Source organism: Raphanus sativus, chromosome 3, assembly GCF_000801105.2.
Source record: "Raphanus sativus cultivar WK10039 chromosome 3, ASM80110v3, whole genome shotgun sequence".
NCBI classification, from domain to species: domain Eukaryota; kingdom Viridiplantae; phylum Streptophyta; class Magnoliopsida; order Brassicales; family Brassicaceae; genus Raphanus; species Raphanus sativus.
In genome coordinates, this window is record NC_079513.1 from 6,651,441 (window position 1) to 6,669,860 (window position 18,420).

An 18,420-nucleotide genomic window follows, 5' to 3' on the forward strand; every position below is an offset into this window, starting at 1 on the left:
TTAGTGTATCACTCCTGTAAAATAGTAGACCCCCTCACGTTCTTCACCCGTTCCAATCTGGGTCTTCGTAAAACGGTCATGCAACACACATAATGTATCAGTAAAGATGGCAATGCAACCAGTTTGTTTGAGTAATCTGGAAACCGAGATCAGTGTGCAAGTAAATTCTGGCACATAAAGGACATCTTTCAAATAATAATGTTCACTCAAAACCAGAGTGCCCTTTTTAGTCGCCTGTGAGTAACGACCATTAGGGAATTTAACCGAAGAGGGAATAATGTCAATGAGGTCAGTAAGAATAGATAAATCTCCAGTCATATGGTGGGAAGCCCCTGTATCAATGATAACATCTTTTAATGTTGGTTTACCAGACAATTTCTCTGTTGAGATGGTCGACTTGGAGTTTTGAAGAAGCTGAAGGAGCTGAGTGATCTGTCCTATTGGATCGTTGTTGGCATTGGTCGTAGTGGTGTTGTGTGATACTGCACGAGCAGAGTTGGACCGCCCACGTCCTCTGTTACTGTTGTTAGAGAAACGTCCTCCTCTACCTCTCTGAGATGATCCATACGTAGAGCCTGTTGCAGAGGCATTATTCTTCTGCTCGTACCACCACTCCGGATAACCATGAAGCTGGAAACACTCGGTATTGTCATGACCTTTCTTAGAACAGTGGGAGCACATCCTATTTGGGTCTCGGAAACGTGTGGTGACCGCTGCAAGCTGAGTAGAATCAGACTTTGGAGTCTCTGTTTGAACAGAAAAACCAATCGCATCTGTCTTTGTCTCCTTAGACCTTGCTGTATTATTGTGTTGCTCCTCTCTTATGACTCTGGAGTAAACATTATTGATATCCGGTAGTGGATCCTCATCAATTATCTGTGATCTGATGTTGCGGAATCGGGACTCGTCGAGCCCAAACAAAAACTTGTGAACACGTATCTCCTCCCGTTCTTTCTCAATGTCTGTAGAAGCTTCACACGAACAGGCTCGTGGAGTTTTAAGATGATCCAGTTCCTCCCATAACTTAGACAATCGACCAAAATATTCAATAACGGTTTGGCCATCCTTCTGACAAGTATTGATCTCATCACGTAGCTGGTGTATACGCACTCCGTTCTTGACAGAGAAACGACGCTGAAGGTTCTCCCACAGCTTATGTGCATCAGGTACAAACGTGAATGTCGATCTGATCTTTGGATCTATAGCAGTACGGATCCAACCAACCAGCATAGAATTCGTAGCAAGCCACTTCGATAGGTCTGGTTCTGACGCAGGTTTTGGGATGGTTCCATTAATGAAACCTAGTTTCCGTTTGGCTTGTATGGAGTTGGAGAGCTCTGTTGCCCACTCTGTGTAATTGTCGCCACGAAGAAGAACTGATGTTATTAAAGCTCCTGGATTATCGGAAGGATGGAGATAGTATATTCCAGAGGAATCAGTAGACGTTGAAGGCGAAGTCGTTAAAGCCGACTCAGTAGCAGCCATGTTTCTTGACTATGAAGAAACTCGATTTTAGTAATTTAGGTTATTCAGATCGTTTTGCTCTGATACCATGAAATCATATGAATATGTAATTTGTGTTATCTTATTAGAATAGCATTGGCTGCCTATTTATACAACGAGACCATCATAAGATGATAAGGACTATGACTAATTACATCATTATCATAATATATATAGGATATATCCTAATATTAAACTTATATGTATAATTGGAAATATAGTCAGTTTTAGAATTTACATGCAATCAGATTTGACGAGACATATATGTTTGGTTCATGGTCAACTTATGATGCAAACTAAACGTAAGATTCGCTAATGTTTGGTGCCCATGTTAAACTATGATCCTAGGCTTTAAGAGAGAGATGAATCAAAGAAAAGGAAACATAGGAGTTTGGGATGAAATGAAAACCTTAAACAAACACACACACACACTATTGCTCGAAACATATATGTTTATATATTGTTTCTGTTGATTGAAATGTCGTCTGTTTTAGAATTTCACATATTATATATGGATCTTTCACCAATTAAAACCAAGGATGTTCTTTGCTCTACATGCACTTGAGAAAAAATCGAAAAGAATGGAGCCACTTACTTATTACAAATTATCTAAATGCATTTGAAATACATATCATAAAGAATTTTTCACACTCGAGACACATTCTCACATTTCAATTACATCACATGAGTCTATATCCTCTTTTGATTTCACTTTATTGTTTTTCTCTTATTTCACTTTATATTTTCATTTACTTTTATCTCAAATTCTAAAATATATTAAAGAAAAATATATCATAATAAATTATATATAAAATTCTCTATATTTTAAATTCCATTTTCATATATATATATATATATAATATATATATATATATATATATATATATTATATTAAAGTGTAAAAAACAAATGTTGATGTGGACACCAAAGTGTTAATAGTAAAACTATAGATTAGTCGTGGACATGAGCATTTTAACGTGGAAGTCATTGGTTGATACCTTTAAAACGTTGTTCTTCGCCATAATCTTCGCGAAAAAACCCACATATAAACACATTTCCACCATTATTCCCAACGTCACCGACACCACCACGATCGAGTTCTGGTTCTAACTCAATAAAGGTTTCATCTTTCGGCTTGTACACCGATTTGCTCGAAATTTTCCCCGTGTTCACATCCAATCAAACTCATATCCTCGTTATACCATCCATAATTTTGTGTCCATGTCTTCAATAATCTACATTTCTATTTCCACATCACATTTTTCATTTTTATTTTGTTATTCATCTACATATTTTGTATTCATGTCAAATTTCTTTAACATTTCAAATTTGTAATAGTAGAAGTAAACCATCATACATATTTTTGTATTTTTGATTCATATGTCAATAAGTTATTTGTCGTCAACAACTCATCATCCATAATTCATCGTCCACAACTGGTCCACAATTCTTGATTTTCCTCAAAAATAAATTTATAAAAAACATGCATGGTTTCCACCAAAAAATGGCTCACATGTGAAAAGTGTCTTTTAGTATAAAAGAAAAACAAAAAATGTCTTTTGATGTAATTAACTCCCCAATAGAAAAAGATTTTTAGTATAATATTTTTTATGAACAACTTCTAGATTTAAAATTTGTCAGTCTATTAAGTCAAAGATTTAACTTATTGTTGGTTCTATAAATAAATAAACATTATTATAATATTCATATTTTATGGAGATTATAATTTCTTATAGAAATTATTACAAGATTCAAAAGAAAGTTAAAGAAAAATTAGAATACAAAAATATGGTATTACATCACCCCCCATAAAAGTAAATTTAATTTAACTGCAGATATGAAGAACACAAACTCCAACCTCCATTCGTTTGTCTTAGACTCTCAGCTGAGTATTTTTTTTTTCACAAAATATTATTCATATTTTAAAATAACAAAACTCTATTAATCTCTTTTAAAATAACAAATCTCTTTACTAAAATTTCATAGTCGTGTAGTTGTGAAGGCCAACTACCTAGTATATCTTAGTAATAATATTGTGAATAACAAGTTCAATAAAGCAAATTATGGGATTTTGAGATGGAGTCGACGATCTTGTGTCGGACTTTCTCGACAACACCAGGAAATGTAAAGATTGGTAAGAGGATTGCATCAGCAATGCGTATTTGTTATTGTGAGGCGATAAAAACAACTGATATGGCCAGCTTTAAAGAGGATTATATCACAAATGCTTATTTGTTATGGGAAATTAGTATGTCTACCAAAGAATTATAAGCTATTTAACATACTATACCAAAAGAATTATAAGCTATTTAACATACTATACCAAAAGACAATTTTAGAGACACTGTTCATTATTTTCTTAGACACTGCTACCCCTATGTCGTTTCATCTCGGCGCAAGAACACAAAATCTAAAAGAAAAGATATGAAGTACATAGTTATGGATTTTGTCAGTACTTACTCCTAAATAGATTTTAATAGATTTACTAAATCTCCCTCTTCTCTCATAATATCTTCTCTTTCTTTAAGATATTTCATCCGCAAACTTCAATCTTTCTTCTATTTCTCTCATCGTTAACATTAAAGTCTATAACCAAACCCCATTTTCTTCAAAATCAGTAACTAAATGGAAGGAGAAGAACTCTCAGCATCACATCTCCCCATCCTTGAAAGGATTTTCACGGTGGGGAAAGAATCCGTCGGCGTTAGGGTAACTCCATACCACAACTCCTTCCCATTCAGTGACTGCGTGCGGCAACTGTTGTGGTGGTGACTTCACTTGCTCATGCGTTTTGATTTCATCCAACCGGCGAGGAATTCATGAACTATTACTTGAAGAGAAAGGTTTTGGGTAAAACTGTAAACCTCAATGCAATTAGGATTGTTGATATTTACAAGCATGAGTCTTGGAACTTTTTTTTCTCTTTCTTCTTTTTAACATATCTTGGTTTGGATTTTTCTGTGAGTGAGAGAAGATGCTAAGACAATTCCTGGTCATCCCATCTTCTCCATGGCCAAGAAATGACTTGCTCAGATGCAAGTATAGTCTTAATGTAAAATTTCTCATATGGGTTTGTGTTTATTTTGTTAACTGATCCATTTTAGATTTTTTAATGTTGTAAGATATTGGATCTGTGTTCGGAAAATTTGTTGCGTCTTATGTAAGTCTGTGGATATAATGAAACTTAACTGTCCAAGTTTTAATGTAAATTGCGTCTTATGTAAGTCTGTGGATATTAAATAGTTATCCTATGTGTCAGCTACCATTTTCTATTTTACTATTAGATTCTTATTATGTATCTTCTGCATATATAACACTGTTTAATATCCCCGAGTTTTTACTCTCAAGTTGTTATCCATGTTAGCAAATAAAATATTGTCTATCATTTTATATGTATGGCTAAACTAAAATTCAAATTGACATCATTTCAGGAATGATAGTTTTGAATCCTTTATAACCGGCTATATATGTTTTACACAATCTAAGATTTAATATATATACATTCATGATATATTGTAGCCGTTTACTACTTCAACTAATAAAAAAGATAGGCTGAAACTTTTTGCTAGATTTAATATGTATGACCAAGCTAAAATTCAAATAACCATTACTTTCAATAATAAAATACTTGAATCATATATTACCGGCTAAAACTCCTATATGCACACGCTAAGATTTAATATATACATGCATGCTATATTGTAACCGACTAAGATTCAAATAACCATTATTATCAAAAAAATAAAATATTTGAATCATATATTACCGGCTAAAACTACTCTATACACACGCTATGATTTAATATATACATACATGCTATATTGTAACCGGCTAAGTTATCATATTATCATAGCATAGCTCTTTGATATATCATATTAGCTCTTCAATACGAATTAGTGGAACTTCTCAAGCTCATCTCCAAACTTGTTTAACAAGATTAGTTCACTATGTCACTGAACAAAGTATAAGACAACTAACTATGATCTTTGTGTTAGTTCACATCTTGTCACTGATAAGTAAATGAATATTTTTGTAAAAAAATTAACAAGCCAAAAGGGAAAGCAAACCATGATAACATTTCTTATAACCAGTTTTTGTAAAAACCATCTCTCATCGATTTCAAGAAATTTTCATTGCTAATTCCATATTTTCTGAAAAAATGAAATTCAATATATGGCTAAAGTTTGAGTTTAATCACGCTTGTAAAAGCTTGGAAATGATTTCTTACGAAAGTTTAAATGATATAGGCAACAAACTTGTACAATAAGTCAATTTTATTACTTGATAACATATTTCATCATTGGTTACAAAAACATTTAACAAGCTAAATGGTAAAACAAACGATGCTAACATTTCTTATAACCGGTTTTTTAAAGCAATGCCTCTTGGGTAACAAGAAATTTTATCAATCCAATAATAAAATTAACCAGCTAACCTTTTCCGTAACCGAGGACTACACCCAAAAGATATCCTTGTAACTAAATGGTATATCCAACCAACCAGAACTTTCCAATTCGATCATGTGAAGAAGAAGAAGATTACAGTTAAAGAGATGTATATAAGTTTACTTAAAATTTGAAGCTTTTGCCTTTTGTTAGAACCAGTAGGTTGTCCTCTCATCTTTTTAACAGTAGGCAAGATTCCCTTCCGCCGGAGCCACTACCGTCTCTACTAGTTTAACTAACGGTGAAAAAAAGATCCAAGAAGAAAACCCAGTGGCGTTTCGCCATTTTTTGGTCTGTATTTCCTAGATTTACCTCTTATCTTTTTCACACGCTCACTTCCAGTCACAGGCATGTTCATGTTCAAGCCACCGGCTGAGTTTTGTTGGTACGGTTGCTCGTGGGATTGTAGACAGCGGTCTCGTCGGCGCCTGTTAAAGCCAAATATATGTTCTGAGAATATGTAAAATCAGAGAATGATGGCCACGGATTGACTTACGTATTGTATGTCTTCGTTTATTGAGGTAAGTTTAGCAAATCTAAACCAAATATGCATAATCTATCCAAATCTAAATAAATCTTTTTGTCAGCTTAGCCTATAGTTGTATGTCACCTAATTTTTGAAAACCCATTCGACATTTAATAAGGATAGTTTAGACTTTTAACGTAAGTTTTCAGTCTCACGCGCAGGGAAGTTATACTGTTCTTGGCATTACCCAAATTTAGCCATTTTCCATTGTTTTTAAGCAAATTATCCCATTTGTTATAGTGAGGCGATAAAAACAATTGATGGTGAATATGGCCAACTTCGTACACCATCAAACTAATCTTGCAATCTAATTTCTCTGAACCAACGAGTCTCAAAAGAAAGTCAAACTTAAGTTGAACAAAAATTCATGTTCTGTGGCAAGATTACAAAACATATGGATTCATCAATACTTAAAAAGACAACGAAAAAAAAAAAAGAGATGTAAACAGTTTACTTCGCCACTCTCAACATTTCTATTAGCCCTTTCTACTTCTTCACCCGACAAAAAAAAAGAGACCATCTTCTTCAGACAAAACAACCCCTTTTCTCATTCAAGTCCCAAAAATATGTCTGTCCACTGGTTGAGTGTCCAAACTCTTGACAACTTCAATCCATGGTTTTTCTATCACCATGATTGAGTTTTTAGAGAGGTGACCCACAAACAAAACTGGGTGCTTGGAGGGTAAGATTTCAAAGTTCTTTCTCTCTTTACTCTTACCCTCTAACTGATACTCTTCTAACCGACGTTTTCGGTTTGAACCTTTCCCCAATTTCAAGCCCATGTTGACAAGTTTACCTTCTAGACTTTTAGATAGATTGCCGTTTGGTAAATCATTTTCTTCATCTTCTTCTACTGGCTTCCCAAAGTCGATTAAACACTTCGCCCTGACAAGATATCAAGGTGTTACCGTTAAGAGCGTTTACATACGTGCCAGAATGACTACGGCAAAAATAAAGAAAGCAACAAGTACCTGGAACTGTAAACTATTACAGACGATGAATTTGGAGAAGGGGAGAATGAGAGTCCAATGACCTCCCCAGGAAACTCCTGGTACCTCTTTGGCAGAACGTTTGTGTGTAGCAGCGACCACTTGCCCAACTGTCTAGCCTCTACATCAAAAGCAAAGACCTGGTTCGACGAGGTGGAGATCACAAGCGCATTGTTATTCCAAGGATGAAAACCAGCAGCTGCAACAGATGCACCATCAAGCCTTGATACGAACCAGTGTTGCCTGTCAGTTAAAGCCAACATAAAAGTTACAACTTCAATACCAAGGTCAAAGCAGCTTGATTCTATCTTTCCACAGTTAGCATAAATAGAAATAAGTAGCAAAGCTTCACAGAATCCCAACCTTTGTGTTTCAAGGTTGAATACATATATGTCCCCAAAGCAATTGATAGCGGCTAGCCACTGATCATCTGAGCTAGTATACAGTTTTGTTATAGGAGGCTCCATAGGTGGAGATTCACCTTCCTGCTCCTCCCGGCATGGTGTAAAAGTATATACTAATTCCAAATTACTAACGTCAATAGCCTGCCAACAAAATGTGATTCAGAAGTTAAAGAGTATATTCAGACAATACAAATAATTCATAACACAACTGAGTAGGGGCACGTACATATATCCTTCTATCATGTCCTGCTAATATCAGTCGAGAGCAGTCTGAACTGAAAATCATGGAATGCGCAAATGGAAGTGTGGGAAGTCGTCTTCTACTGACACTCCACGGGCTCTTTGCAATTTCATTCTTCTTTAACTCAAACAGACTGAGGCCAATTTGGTCAGAATAACCAAAAAGCGATCCGGTGTTGGAGATTGCACTGCATATGATCTTCCTGGAATCTCTACTTTTAACACGAACCAATGGCTTTGTTGAGGCACGTCCACTAGAATCAGTGCTTACGTTAAGTCTAAGAATATCTAAATCACTAATACCCTGAACAAGGAGAAGAGAAGTCTGATTGAACACCGACTTATGCACCATTTGCATGGGTACTCTCTGGGGCGCAGGACATATATCATGTGGTGAGAACTTGGTGAAATCCTGAACTGAATATGCAAAAAGCTTTGCGTCATCCCCAGCGGAAATAAGCATAGGAACACCCATATGTGCCCATTTGTGGTATGTGAAGTCAACCGGCTTCCCTTTCTTGCGATGCTTACGTGCACCACTCTTATCTGGCAACATATCATCCGGAAAGGGATCTGCAGAAAACAAAATGGGAGTAAGAAAATAACATAATAACAATAACGACAAACAAACTTCAAGATATGCGTGTGTATGCATAGTTAGCATCCTGATAAGAGCTTGATTGCAAAGCATATTTAACAGGACATCCTCAAAAATTTGAATACACATAACTCAATAAGACTCTGACCTTCTCGACTAATTGGCACAGCAACTGTAAGAGCTCTGATGTCATGTGTATGAGCCTTAACATAACCAATATAATCCCATTTCTGAGAGGAAGAGGGCTTCAAATCTTGAGAACTGTTTGTACTACCAGAGAGCTTGTAGAGTATAACCTAAAGATACCATGACCAGACAATTAGAACGTTGACACCAGTACAATAAAAGAAACATATATTTCAGGAAAGTACTTTCTATTCATATACTGGACTCTTTACAATTGGTCAAAGTATTTGTCAAAAGGTGAATCAACAAAACCAATTTACATTAGAGACAGGTCTTCACAATCATCATGATAATCATATACCGAAGTCGACCATATTCTAAAAATCAACATTGTAACAGTTAACTGCATTATACTGAGATATAATTCACCTGTCCATCCGCACCAGCAGAAAAGATTCGATTGTGGCTGGGGGCTGCAGCAAGAGTATTAACGTCACCTTTGTGATTAGAGTGTGACTCCAAAAGAGTCCCATGCTGACTATCCCAAAACTGGACAGTTCCTGTACTATCTCCACTAACAAGAACTTCACACCTAATAAAGAAATCATGAGATCAGCTATAAGAAGATAAAAATAACAGACAAAAATTTTAAAAAGCCATACCTCAAAGAAAGAAGTGACCAAACACACATCTCAGAGCTAATTCCCTGTCCTCCAAGACCAACTGTAATTCTGTATACCTCTTGACAGGAGTTAACGTCCCAGCATCTTATCAGTCTACGGGACAGAAGAAACAGTTACTTACTAACACCATTACAAGCAAAAATGGATATTTAATAAAATATTAACAAAACTCACCCATCGCTACTACCGGAAAAAATCCTCTGTCCATCAGGACTCCATGTAACACTCAAGGCACGACCTAGGAAGATAAATTAAACCTAAGTAAACTAAAAAAAAAAATTTAGGGATTGAGATTATCATAATAAGGGTGGAGAAGTTCATACCACTGACCCTAGGCAATGATCTATAATATGTTAACTTGTTTAAGTCAGAGATACGGTACAGTCTCACACTGCCATCATCACAGGCAGCTGCAAGAAGCCTATCATGAGACTCTTCTTCTGAGTCAGAATCATCTTCACTCTCACTCTCACTTTCTTCCTTCTCACTCGAGAGTCCATTCTCAATCCGCTTATCAACAGAGAGTACAGTAGCTGGGGCAACAGCCATTTGCCAGATTGAGATTCCAATGGAATCTAGCACAACCTGCAAAAAAAAAAATAAAGAAACTGATAAGCTTGGAGTAAAGCTAAACCCTAAAAAAAAAAAAAAAAGTAAAAGAGAGAGAGGTTCACTTTCTGCTTTAAGTCGAAAAGGTCCCACTCGGAGATAGAGCCATCGACGCTAGAAGAAAAGAGACGACCGGAAGGTAGCCCATTGGAACCAGCAAGGCACCAAGCAAGGGACGAGATTCTCGAATTAGGATCGCCGTGGATGGTCTAATTATTTAACAAAAGAGAAAACACACACAAATCAACTCATGAAATCCAATTCGACTTTTTTGCTAAAAATCGGAAGAAGAGGACGTTTACGAGTTGACAGTGCCATCCGACGGCGCCTGGTGAGACGAGCCAGATTTCAAGAGAACCGTCCTCGCGAGCCGCCGCGACTTGTGAGTCGTCGGCGCTGTTTGCTAGGGCTACCACCGGAGATGGCTTCCAATCGACGGAGCTGCAACGGTACTCTAGCATGGCGACCGAGTAAGTAGGTGTAAGTACACTCGGGAGGGGGGAGGCGAAGAAGAAGAAAGAAGCATTTAGGTTTGAGGGTTTCACCTATGGCCTTATAGGGCTGCTTATTTTAAACGGGTTTGGGTCGACCCGGCCCGAGTTTTAGTTGACGCAAATGGTTTGAATTTTATATGAATCTGTTGTTTGATTTGCTTTGTTCATTTACCGGCCCAAAACCAATGATAGTTAATGCAAAAGAAACAATCATTTTGCCGCTGAACAGGAACACTCTCAGATCTCCTACCAGGACTTTGCGCCTAGGCGTTCGGGTCTTTCACTTTAAAAAACTAAAGTTCCTTATTTTTAAGAGTAACTAGATCATGACCCGCTCGATCGAACGGGAGTCAATTTCTTTTTTTTATCTTTATTTGTACTAAATGTTATACATGATTGCAATGTGTATTAATATAAAATTTTGATAAATAACAATGTGTACTAATGTATTTAAATAAGCAATGTGTTTAATTACTAAATTTGATTTTTAAATTTTATGATAACGTAAAGTAGATTTTTTATATATTATTTAAAATATATAGTCTAATATATTTTGTATTTTCAACATTTATCATACAAAAACTTACATTTGGATATTATTTATATGAAAATATGTGTAACATAATATATTTATATATTATATAAAAATATCTACGATTTTCTCAAAGGCCATGCGCACCCGCACGGGTTTTATTTTTAAAATATATTCTATATTGTTAGTTTTATGTAGTATCGAGTTTGTATAATTCAATTTTGTGTTTGAAGAACAATATCAAAACTGTCTTTCGTATGTAAAAATAACACTTTGTAAGCACGAGTTGTGTCTTTTTATTGTAACACAAAGTTTGATATAAAACTTATACTTTTGTACATTACGAAGTTTAATTTTTTTAAAGTAACTATTACATAATGTCAAAGTGAATTTTATCTCTGAGGTCTAATATATTTTGTGTGTAATGGTTCAAAGAATTTTTTATATATTATATTTCAATTTGGTTTGTTTTTAGTATTATTGTATAAGTATAATACTATACAATATTACTATATTCTATACAATATATAAGGCTATGTGTTATTTGTTTTAGAAAGTAGATTAGGCCCGACGTAGTTAAAGAATAGTCATATATTTATGTATGTGTCTATGACTTATCTACCTAATGTTATTCGTACTAATAAAATCAATATGGCCAATGAAAGTATACTGATCAGTTTAAAATAAATTGTATAGGGTAATTCTAGTACGATACTAAGAATACTAAAAATATTAATCGTACTAGAATTACCCTATACAATTTATTTTAAATTGATCAGTATACTTTTTAATTGTTCAGAATTACCCTATACAATTCTTAGTATCTATCTTATTCCGTTTCAAGAAAAAACAATAGTATCTATCTTATTTAAATCGACATGTAATAAACGTGAAAACCATATATGGAATATGGACAAACAGAGGTACATCAATGCAAAGTTAGACTATGATATGTATTATATATAAGGAATGAGACATTTAATTTAGATATATGAGGTCCACCTTTAAAATCCACCTAGAAGAAGTTGTAATATTTCTGATTTAATAAGATAGATTGCACTGCATAACAATGGGACTTTATTCTAATTTGCCCTAGTTACTACAAGCTTTATTCTATTTTGACCCATCTTAATAAATCTTTTATTTTTATCTATCTTATTAAAACTCAAGTACAAAATCATTTTGTTTGGTTACTTGGATAAGAGTATTAAAAAAATTTGGTGTGTGTTTGGAAATATAGATTGTAGTCTTTTTAAAAAAAATTAATTTTGTTTGGAAACAAAGAAAGCAGTATTAAACAAAAAAAAAATAATGGGCTTAAGTTATTAAGTCCATTATAAAAGAATGTTGTCAATATATATATAAGAAAAATACAATACAAAGCCCAATTTGAAATACCAACTCAAATTATGGTTTTTATATTTCATATTAAGTTTTTAAAATATAATATATGTAATTATTTATATGATGATACGCATTAAATACTATTAATTATATGATTACTTATATGATGGTACATATAAAATATGATTAATTATATGATGAAATTATACGATATATAATAATGACTAAGGATGGGTTTTCAGACATCCATACGGGTTTGGTTCTGATCGATTTGTGTTTCAGGTTTTCGAGGTCAAAGATTTCAGTCCTATTAGGATGTTTCTAAATTTTTGTTTGAGTTTGATTCGGATCTTTGCGGGTTTGAGTTTGGATAACCTATTTAAATTATTTTTAAAGTTTTAAATCACTATATATTTTAAATTTCTCAAAGTCTATAAATAAAGTAATATATTACCTATAAATTTAAATAACATATGTCAGAATACCTAAGCTTAACATATCAATTGGTTTGATTTAAAATTTTGGATACGAAATCAATAATTATTTTAAGTATTTTTGGTGATTTGAGTATACTTTAACTATTTCAGATATTTGTTTTTGACTATCTATATACATTTTCATGTATTTTAAACCAATTTAAAAGTATCATTCTTGATGTTTTATATACGTTAAATATAAAAATAATTAATATATAAGTATATAAATCTGTTTTTAGATAATTTCAGGTACACGAATACTTCGGTTCGGATTCGATTCGGTTCTCTAACTAACTAAAATTTTGAATAATTCGAATATTTAATCAATTTATGTTCAGGTTTGGTACTATATTTACGGATTGGTATCAGTTTTGTTCCTCGGATTCATTTTGCCAAACCCTAATAATTACATGAAAAACAAATATCATCATATTTTTTAAAATATACATCCGAAGAGGTGCAGAGATCAAAGTCTATAATCATTTATTTTAACAACAAGCCAAATAAATATGTTGATTGAAGAGCGAATAAAATAAAACTAGAGAAATACATAGTTTACCAGAGATACTTTATGTGTCGAATTTATTATAAAGACAATTTTATTAAAATAAATAAATTCAATAATTACAAACAAATAATATATTTCATAAAAGTGAAAAATAATACCCGCGCTTCGAAATCTAGTTTTCTTTTAATTACGGAAATGTGGCTAAATACTATAATAGCATTAATGAATTATGTAAATTACAATCCAACCTAAGCTAACACTCTGACCTATTTCGAAGGTTTTCCTTTCCCCCTTACTCTGTCGACAAAGATCTCTCTCTCTCTCTCTCTCTCTCTCTCTCTCTCTCTCTCTCTCTCTCTCTCTCTCTCTCTCTCTCTCTCTCTCTCTCTCTCTCTCTCTCTCTCTCTCTCTCTCTCTCTCTCTCTCTCTCTCTCTCTCTCTCTTTTAAAACGCGGTGAAGATGCCCAACTTTCCGGCGAGTTCAGCTCATGTCCATGGCAATTTCTATCCATCGGATAGTTAGGTGTATTAAAACAAAAAAATGTTTTGTTTTTCGCGATTTTGAAATTCCAAATCAATGAGTATCGATTAATCTATAGTTTTGATGTACAAACAACAAGTAAAACCCTTAAAAATTTAAGATTCTTTGAAGAAAATCCATGGCGGCCGCAGAAGAAATTTGCAAAATCACCAAAACCCTAATAGGAAAACGAAGAAATAATTACTAAACTGCCACTCATTAAATAGAGAAAAAAAAAGAAACCCATGGTCGAACCCGGGGTTGGCTTGTTAAGAAACCAAGCCGGTACCACCAGACCACATGTCACTCCATTGTATAATTCCATACACTAGATTTTCTATGTATTCTGTTTAAAATATAATACACAAAACAAACAATCAAAGAACACTACCACCAGACCACGTGATATCCAGCTTTATTTTACATAACTACAGTAGATATACATATATTTTACTTGCTCAAAAGAATATACATTTATTTTGAAAGTAAAATAAAACCCCAAAATTGATCTCCGATTAATCGCCAAAAATTCAGTTTTTCATTAAGCTTTAGACCCACCCGAATATGCGTATAACTCCTAGAAAAATTTCAAACAAACCAATTTTTGTTGATTCGAATAAAATACTAGCAACAAAAATTGATTTTGTTGGTCGTAAAGATCATATATAAATCTCTTTTTCAAGAATTTGTATTTAACATCTGCTTATAATTTTTAATATTAAATTATACATTTAAAACATATATATATATCACCACTGGTATTATATGTACAACTAAATAAAGTAAAATTAAAAATAAAACACTGACTGCAAGAAAATTTTTGAATTACTAGTTTTACTAGGTATTACTAAGATAAATAAAAAAAGCTTCAAACATGTTTAAGTTGTCTATAACATTTTTAACCCATGTTATTAATATATAATTAAAATTTCACCCATTTTAAATGTGTGCATGCCAAATATTTTAAAAACACTATTATTATATTTACACTTAGTAGTACCCAAGGTAGTAGTAATACTATCTTATTCATAGTAATACTTTTGCAAAATTTAACATTTATTAGTAATACCACGTGAAAAATAAAGAAATTTTAGTAAAACCAATGCATTTAGACAGTTTTAGATCATATATAACACTTGCATAGAAAACAAAATCAGAAAATATGCAATTTGTATAATTCACCTTATTATGGCATCACCATCTACACACTAAGTATGGAAGATAAGGAAGGTTTTTTGTGGAAATGATAAGTTTTCTAAAAACTTAAGTAATTTTAAAGATTTCACGACTAATTTGATTTAAACAGATATACTGACATATAACTTCAAAATATATAAGTTATATCTGCCAAAAATATATAATAAGCCAAAAATATAAAGTTCTTAGAAATATGGATAAACATAGTAGTACAAGGTAATCCAAGGTAATTCAAGGTAGTCTTAGTACTACTAGTAGTCCACAATCCTTCTTTAATGAAAATGTAGATTAACAATGATTTAAATAAATTCATGTTCTTAACAACTACATCTATTTAAGCAAAAGCTTTTAAGACAAATAAAATTATTTATATGTGGACTTATAATTTATTAAGGAAAATAATATATATATAAATATTTATTAAATTTACTTTTAAATTAACTGTTGATTAGAACATTATTGAAATGCATGGCTTATTAAATTTGTATTTTTGAAATATTTTTATATATCCAAAATTATGTAAATATTTTATTATATATTTTTTAAATTAAGTGTTTATTAAAATATTATTGAAATACATATTTTTAAAAAAATATTACTGAAATAACGTTGATAAATATTTTTGCCATTAATTGTTTATTGAATTTTTTTATACAAAATAGATTAAAAATTATTTTAGAAAAATAATTTATAGAAATATTTTATTAAGTTTATTTTTGAAATTGTTGATTAAAATATATTATTAAAATAATATTTTCTTATTTTATTATTTATAAAAATATATTTTTTAGGTAAACAGAAAACTGAATTGAAAAAAAAAGTTTCCTATATTTTTTAGCTATATTGATCATTAATATTCTTAAATAAAGAAATTTTCCAAAAAAATTTGGAAAAAAATCTGGTTAGTACAAAAAAATGGGACCACGTAAACAAAAAAAAAAAAAAGGAAAAGAAAATATTTTGGCGGGTTCCGCCGTATTTGAAAACAAAAAGAAAAAGAAAACAATATATATAATAAAGAAAGAAATGGCAGGAAGGGAAAGGGAAAAAAGAGGAAAAAAGTAGGGCAATGAGAAAAAGAGTGGGGTAGTTAGAATAGTTTTTTTTCGACTAGGATGCATTAGAATACTTTCATAACAATGTAATGTGATATAATTGACGAAACGGACATACCCTTGTTCACTTATCGGTAATCCCAAGAGTGATCCTATTGGGTCTTGCAGACATAACCGTAGGAAACCTCCTACCTCTTTAGCCTTCTCCTTTTTCATTTTTCTTTCTTGTTCTCTTTCTACTTTTTATTTCTTTTTTTACTAGTTGTTCTGTTTCTCTTTCTCCATTCTTTCTGATAAATTCTAATTTTCTCAAACAAATCTTCTACAGAACTGGATCTCCTCTCATCTTCCTCTTCTATATGTACATCCCAAAATCTATGTAAATTTCTTAGTCTCCTGTCCCCACTGTGTAACCAAGCTTCCCATCGTGAAAAGACCAATCCGAGAGCGCGCCACCGTATTCTCCAAGTCACGACAACCAAACTCCGCCGCCGAGCTCTTCCGTCGTGCTTTGTAACTCAGGCAGCATCCAGCTCTGAATTATCCACGACCTCCACTGGACTTTGATTCAACACTCACCGTGTGGTCTCTCGTCCAAGTCACCTCCTCTCCATGATCAGCTCACCGTAGTGACCTTGCTCAACGTCGGAATCAAGCTCGCCGTCAGATGCTGCAAAGAGAAAGCGTTGTTCTCTCCAATGGTGGAGTTTAGAATATTTGCACATCTGGCCTTTGACCTTTTGGCTACTTACTCTTTGACCCCAACACTATTGATTGTGCAGGAACGTTCTCTCGAATTAACTCCTGAAACTTCGCTTTTAGAGATCAAAGTTTGGTTCACCTGTAACATATTCTAGCTTTAAGGTGGAGGGAGCATTATAGAAAGAAAGAAACATCACATGGATAAGGAGATTGAAAGAAGCTCTAGGAATATTACGGTGCGGCGGGATTACAAGCACTATATCCGGATACATAAGTTTTATGTCCGGATTTCACATAATTAGACTTGGAATAAATCTGGTTAGTATATTATACATCCGGTTACGCGACCAGAATTTTCATAATTTATTACTATTATATATAGTGAACACAACATATCACTCACCGTTACCATTTCCTAGTATATAACCGGAAGCTTGTCAGATCAAAATACCATATTTTCGGTGTTCGAACTGAATACATATGAGTTGACGTAATACGTATGTTGGAGTCTTAATTTTGTTTTTGTGCACAGCGTGAGTGTTAATCATATATCAAATTCAGAATATTCTAAATCCGAATCCTAAATTCAAATCCAAATCATAAATCATAAACCATAAACTCAATATCAAAACCTAGACGTTATAAGGTTTTGGTTTAAGGTTTGCGGTTTGGGTTTAGGGTCTAGGATTTAAGTTTTGGGTATAGAATTTGGGTTTAGAGTTAACGGTTTTGGTTTATGGTGTAAGAATTGGTTTTACGGTATACGGTTTGGGTTTAAGGTTTAGGATTAAGTTTAGAGAATATGGTTTGGGTTTACGGTATAGAGTTTGTGTTTAAGGTTAAACGGTTTGGGTTTAGGGTAAGGTTTATAGGTTTGGTTTAAGGTCTACGATTTAGGTTTAGGGTACAGAGTTTGGATTTAGAGTTTACGGTTTGGGTTTATTATGTAGGATTTAGGTTTACGGTATATAATTTGGTTTAGGGTTTAGGATTTGGGCTTAGAGTGTAGGGTTTGGATTTAAGGTTTATACTTTCGGTGTATGGTCTATGATTTATGTTTAAGGTTATTCGGTTTGGATTTAAGGTCTAGTAATTGGATTTAGGGTATAAAATTTGGATTTATGATCTAGGATTTAGGATTTAAGATTAGAGTCCAGTTAGCGACATTAAGTTTCGTTAAAATTAGTGTTTTTTAGTTATTTTTCTTAACTTAATATTTTGGAATTAAAAATCTATGTGGCACTTAGATTGGTCTTAGTGTTTAGTGTTTAGAATTTAGTACTATATTTAGTGTTTAGTATTCCGTGTTTAGTATATAGGTTCATAATTATTGTATCTAGATTACATTTTAATATCCAGATAAAACTTATACTTATATCTTATTAAAGTAGAAGTACTTTAAACTTTTGTTTGGAAACATAGATCTATCTTATTAAAGTAGAAGTACTTTAAGTTTTTGTTTGGAAACA

At 32.9% G+C, this 18,420-nt stretch overlaps 2 protein-coding genes and 1 long non-coding RNA gene across 4 annotated transcripts; 1 reads left to right on the forward strand and 2 right to left on the reverse strand.

The window, feature by feature from the left end:
- On the reverse strand, nucleotides 1-1,485 carry LOC108845038 (uncharacterized). Its single transcript, XM_057006248.1, has one exon. It carries the CDS (start codon nucleotides 1,483-1,485, stop codon nucleotides 1-3), a length of 1,485 nt encoding a protein of 494 aa, XP_056862228.1.
- A 5,318-nt stretch (nucleotides 1,486-6,803) lies between these two features.
- LOC108847791 (WD repeat-containing protein PCN) lies at nucleotides 6,804-10,648 on the reverse strand. Of its 2 annotated transcripts, none has more exons than XM_018621126.2 (11): nucleotides 10,426-10,648; nucleotides 10,189-10,332; nucleotides 9,838-10,099; nucleotides 9,689-9,752; nucleotides 9,494-9,607; nucleotides 9,261-9,423; nucleotides 8,854-9,001; nucleotides 8,094-8,680; nucleotides 7,827-8,008; nucleotides 7,446-7,706; nucleotides 6,804-7,359 (listed from the first exon to the last, which is right to left on the reverse strand). In XM_018621126.2, exons 1-11 carry the CDS (start codon nucleotides 10,582-10,584, stop codon nucleotides 7,026-7,028), a joined length of 2,418 nt encoding a protein of 805 aa, XP_018476628.1. In that variant the 5' UTR covers nucleotides 10,585-10,648; the 3' UTR covers nucleotides 6,804-7,025. The 2 variants fall into 2 exon arrangements, with proteins under 2 accessions (XP_018476628.1, XP_056862264.1); XM_057006284.1 differs by having other exon boundaries at nucleotides 10,420-10,648.
- A 5,716-nt stretch (nucleotides 10,649-16,364) lies between these two features.
- Nucleotides 16,365-17,353, forward strand: LOC130509136 (uncharacterized). The gene is made up of 2 exons (XR_008943288.1): nucleotides 16,365-16,950; nucleotides 17,032-17,353. It is a non-coding gene; the product is annotated as an uncharacterized LOC130509136 (long non-coding RNA).
- Nucleotides 17,354-18,420: the final 1,067 nt, after the last annotated feature.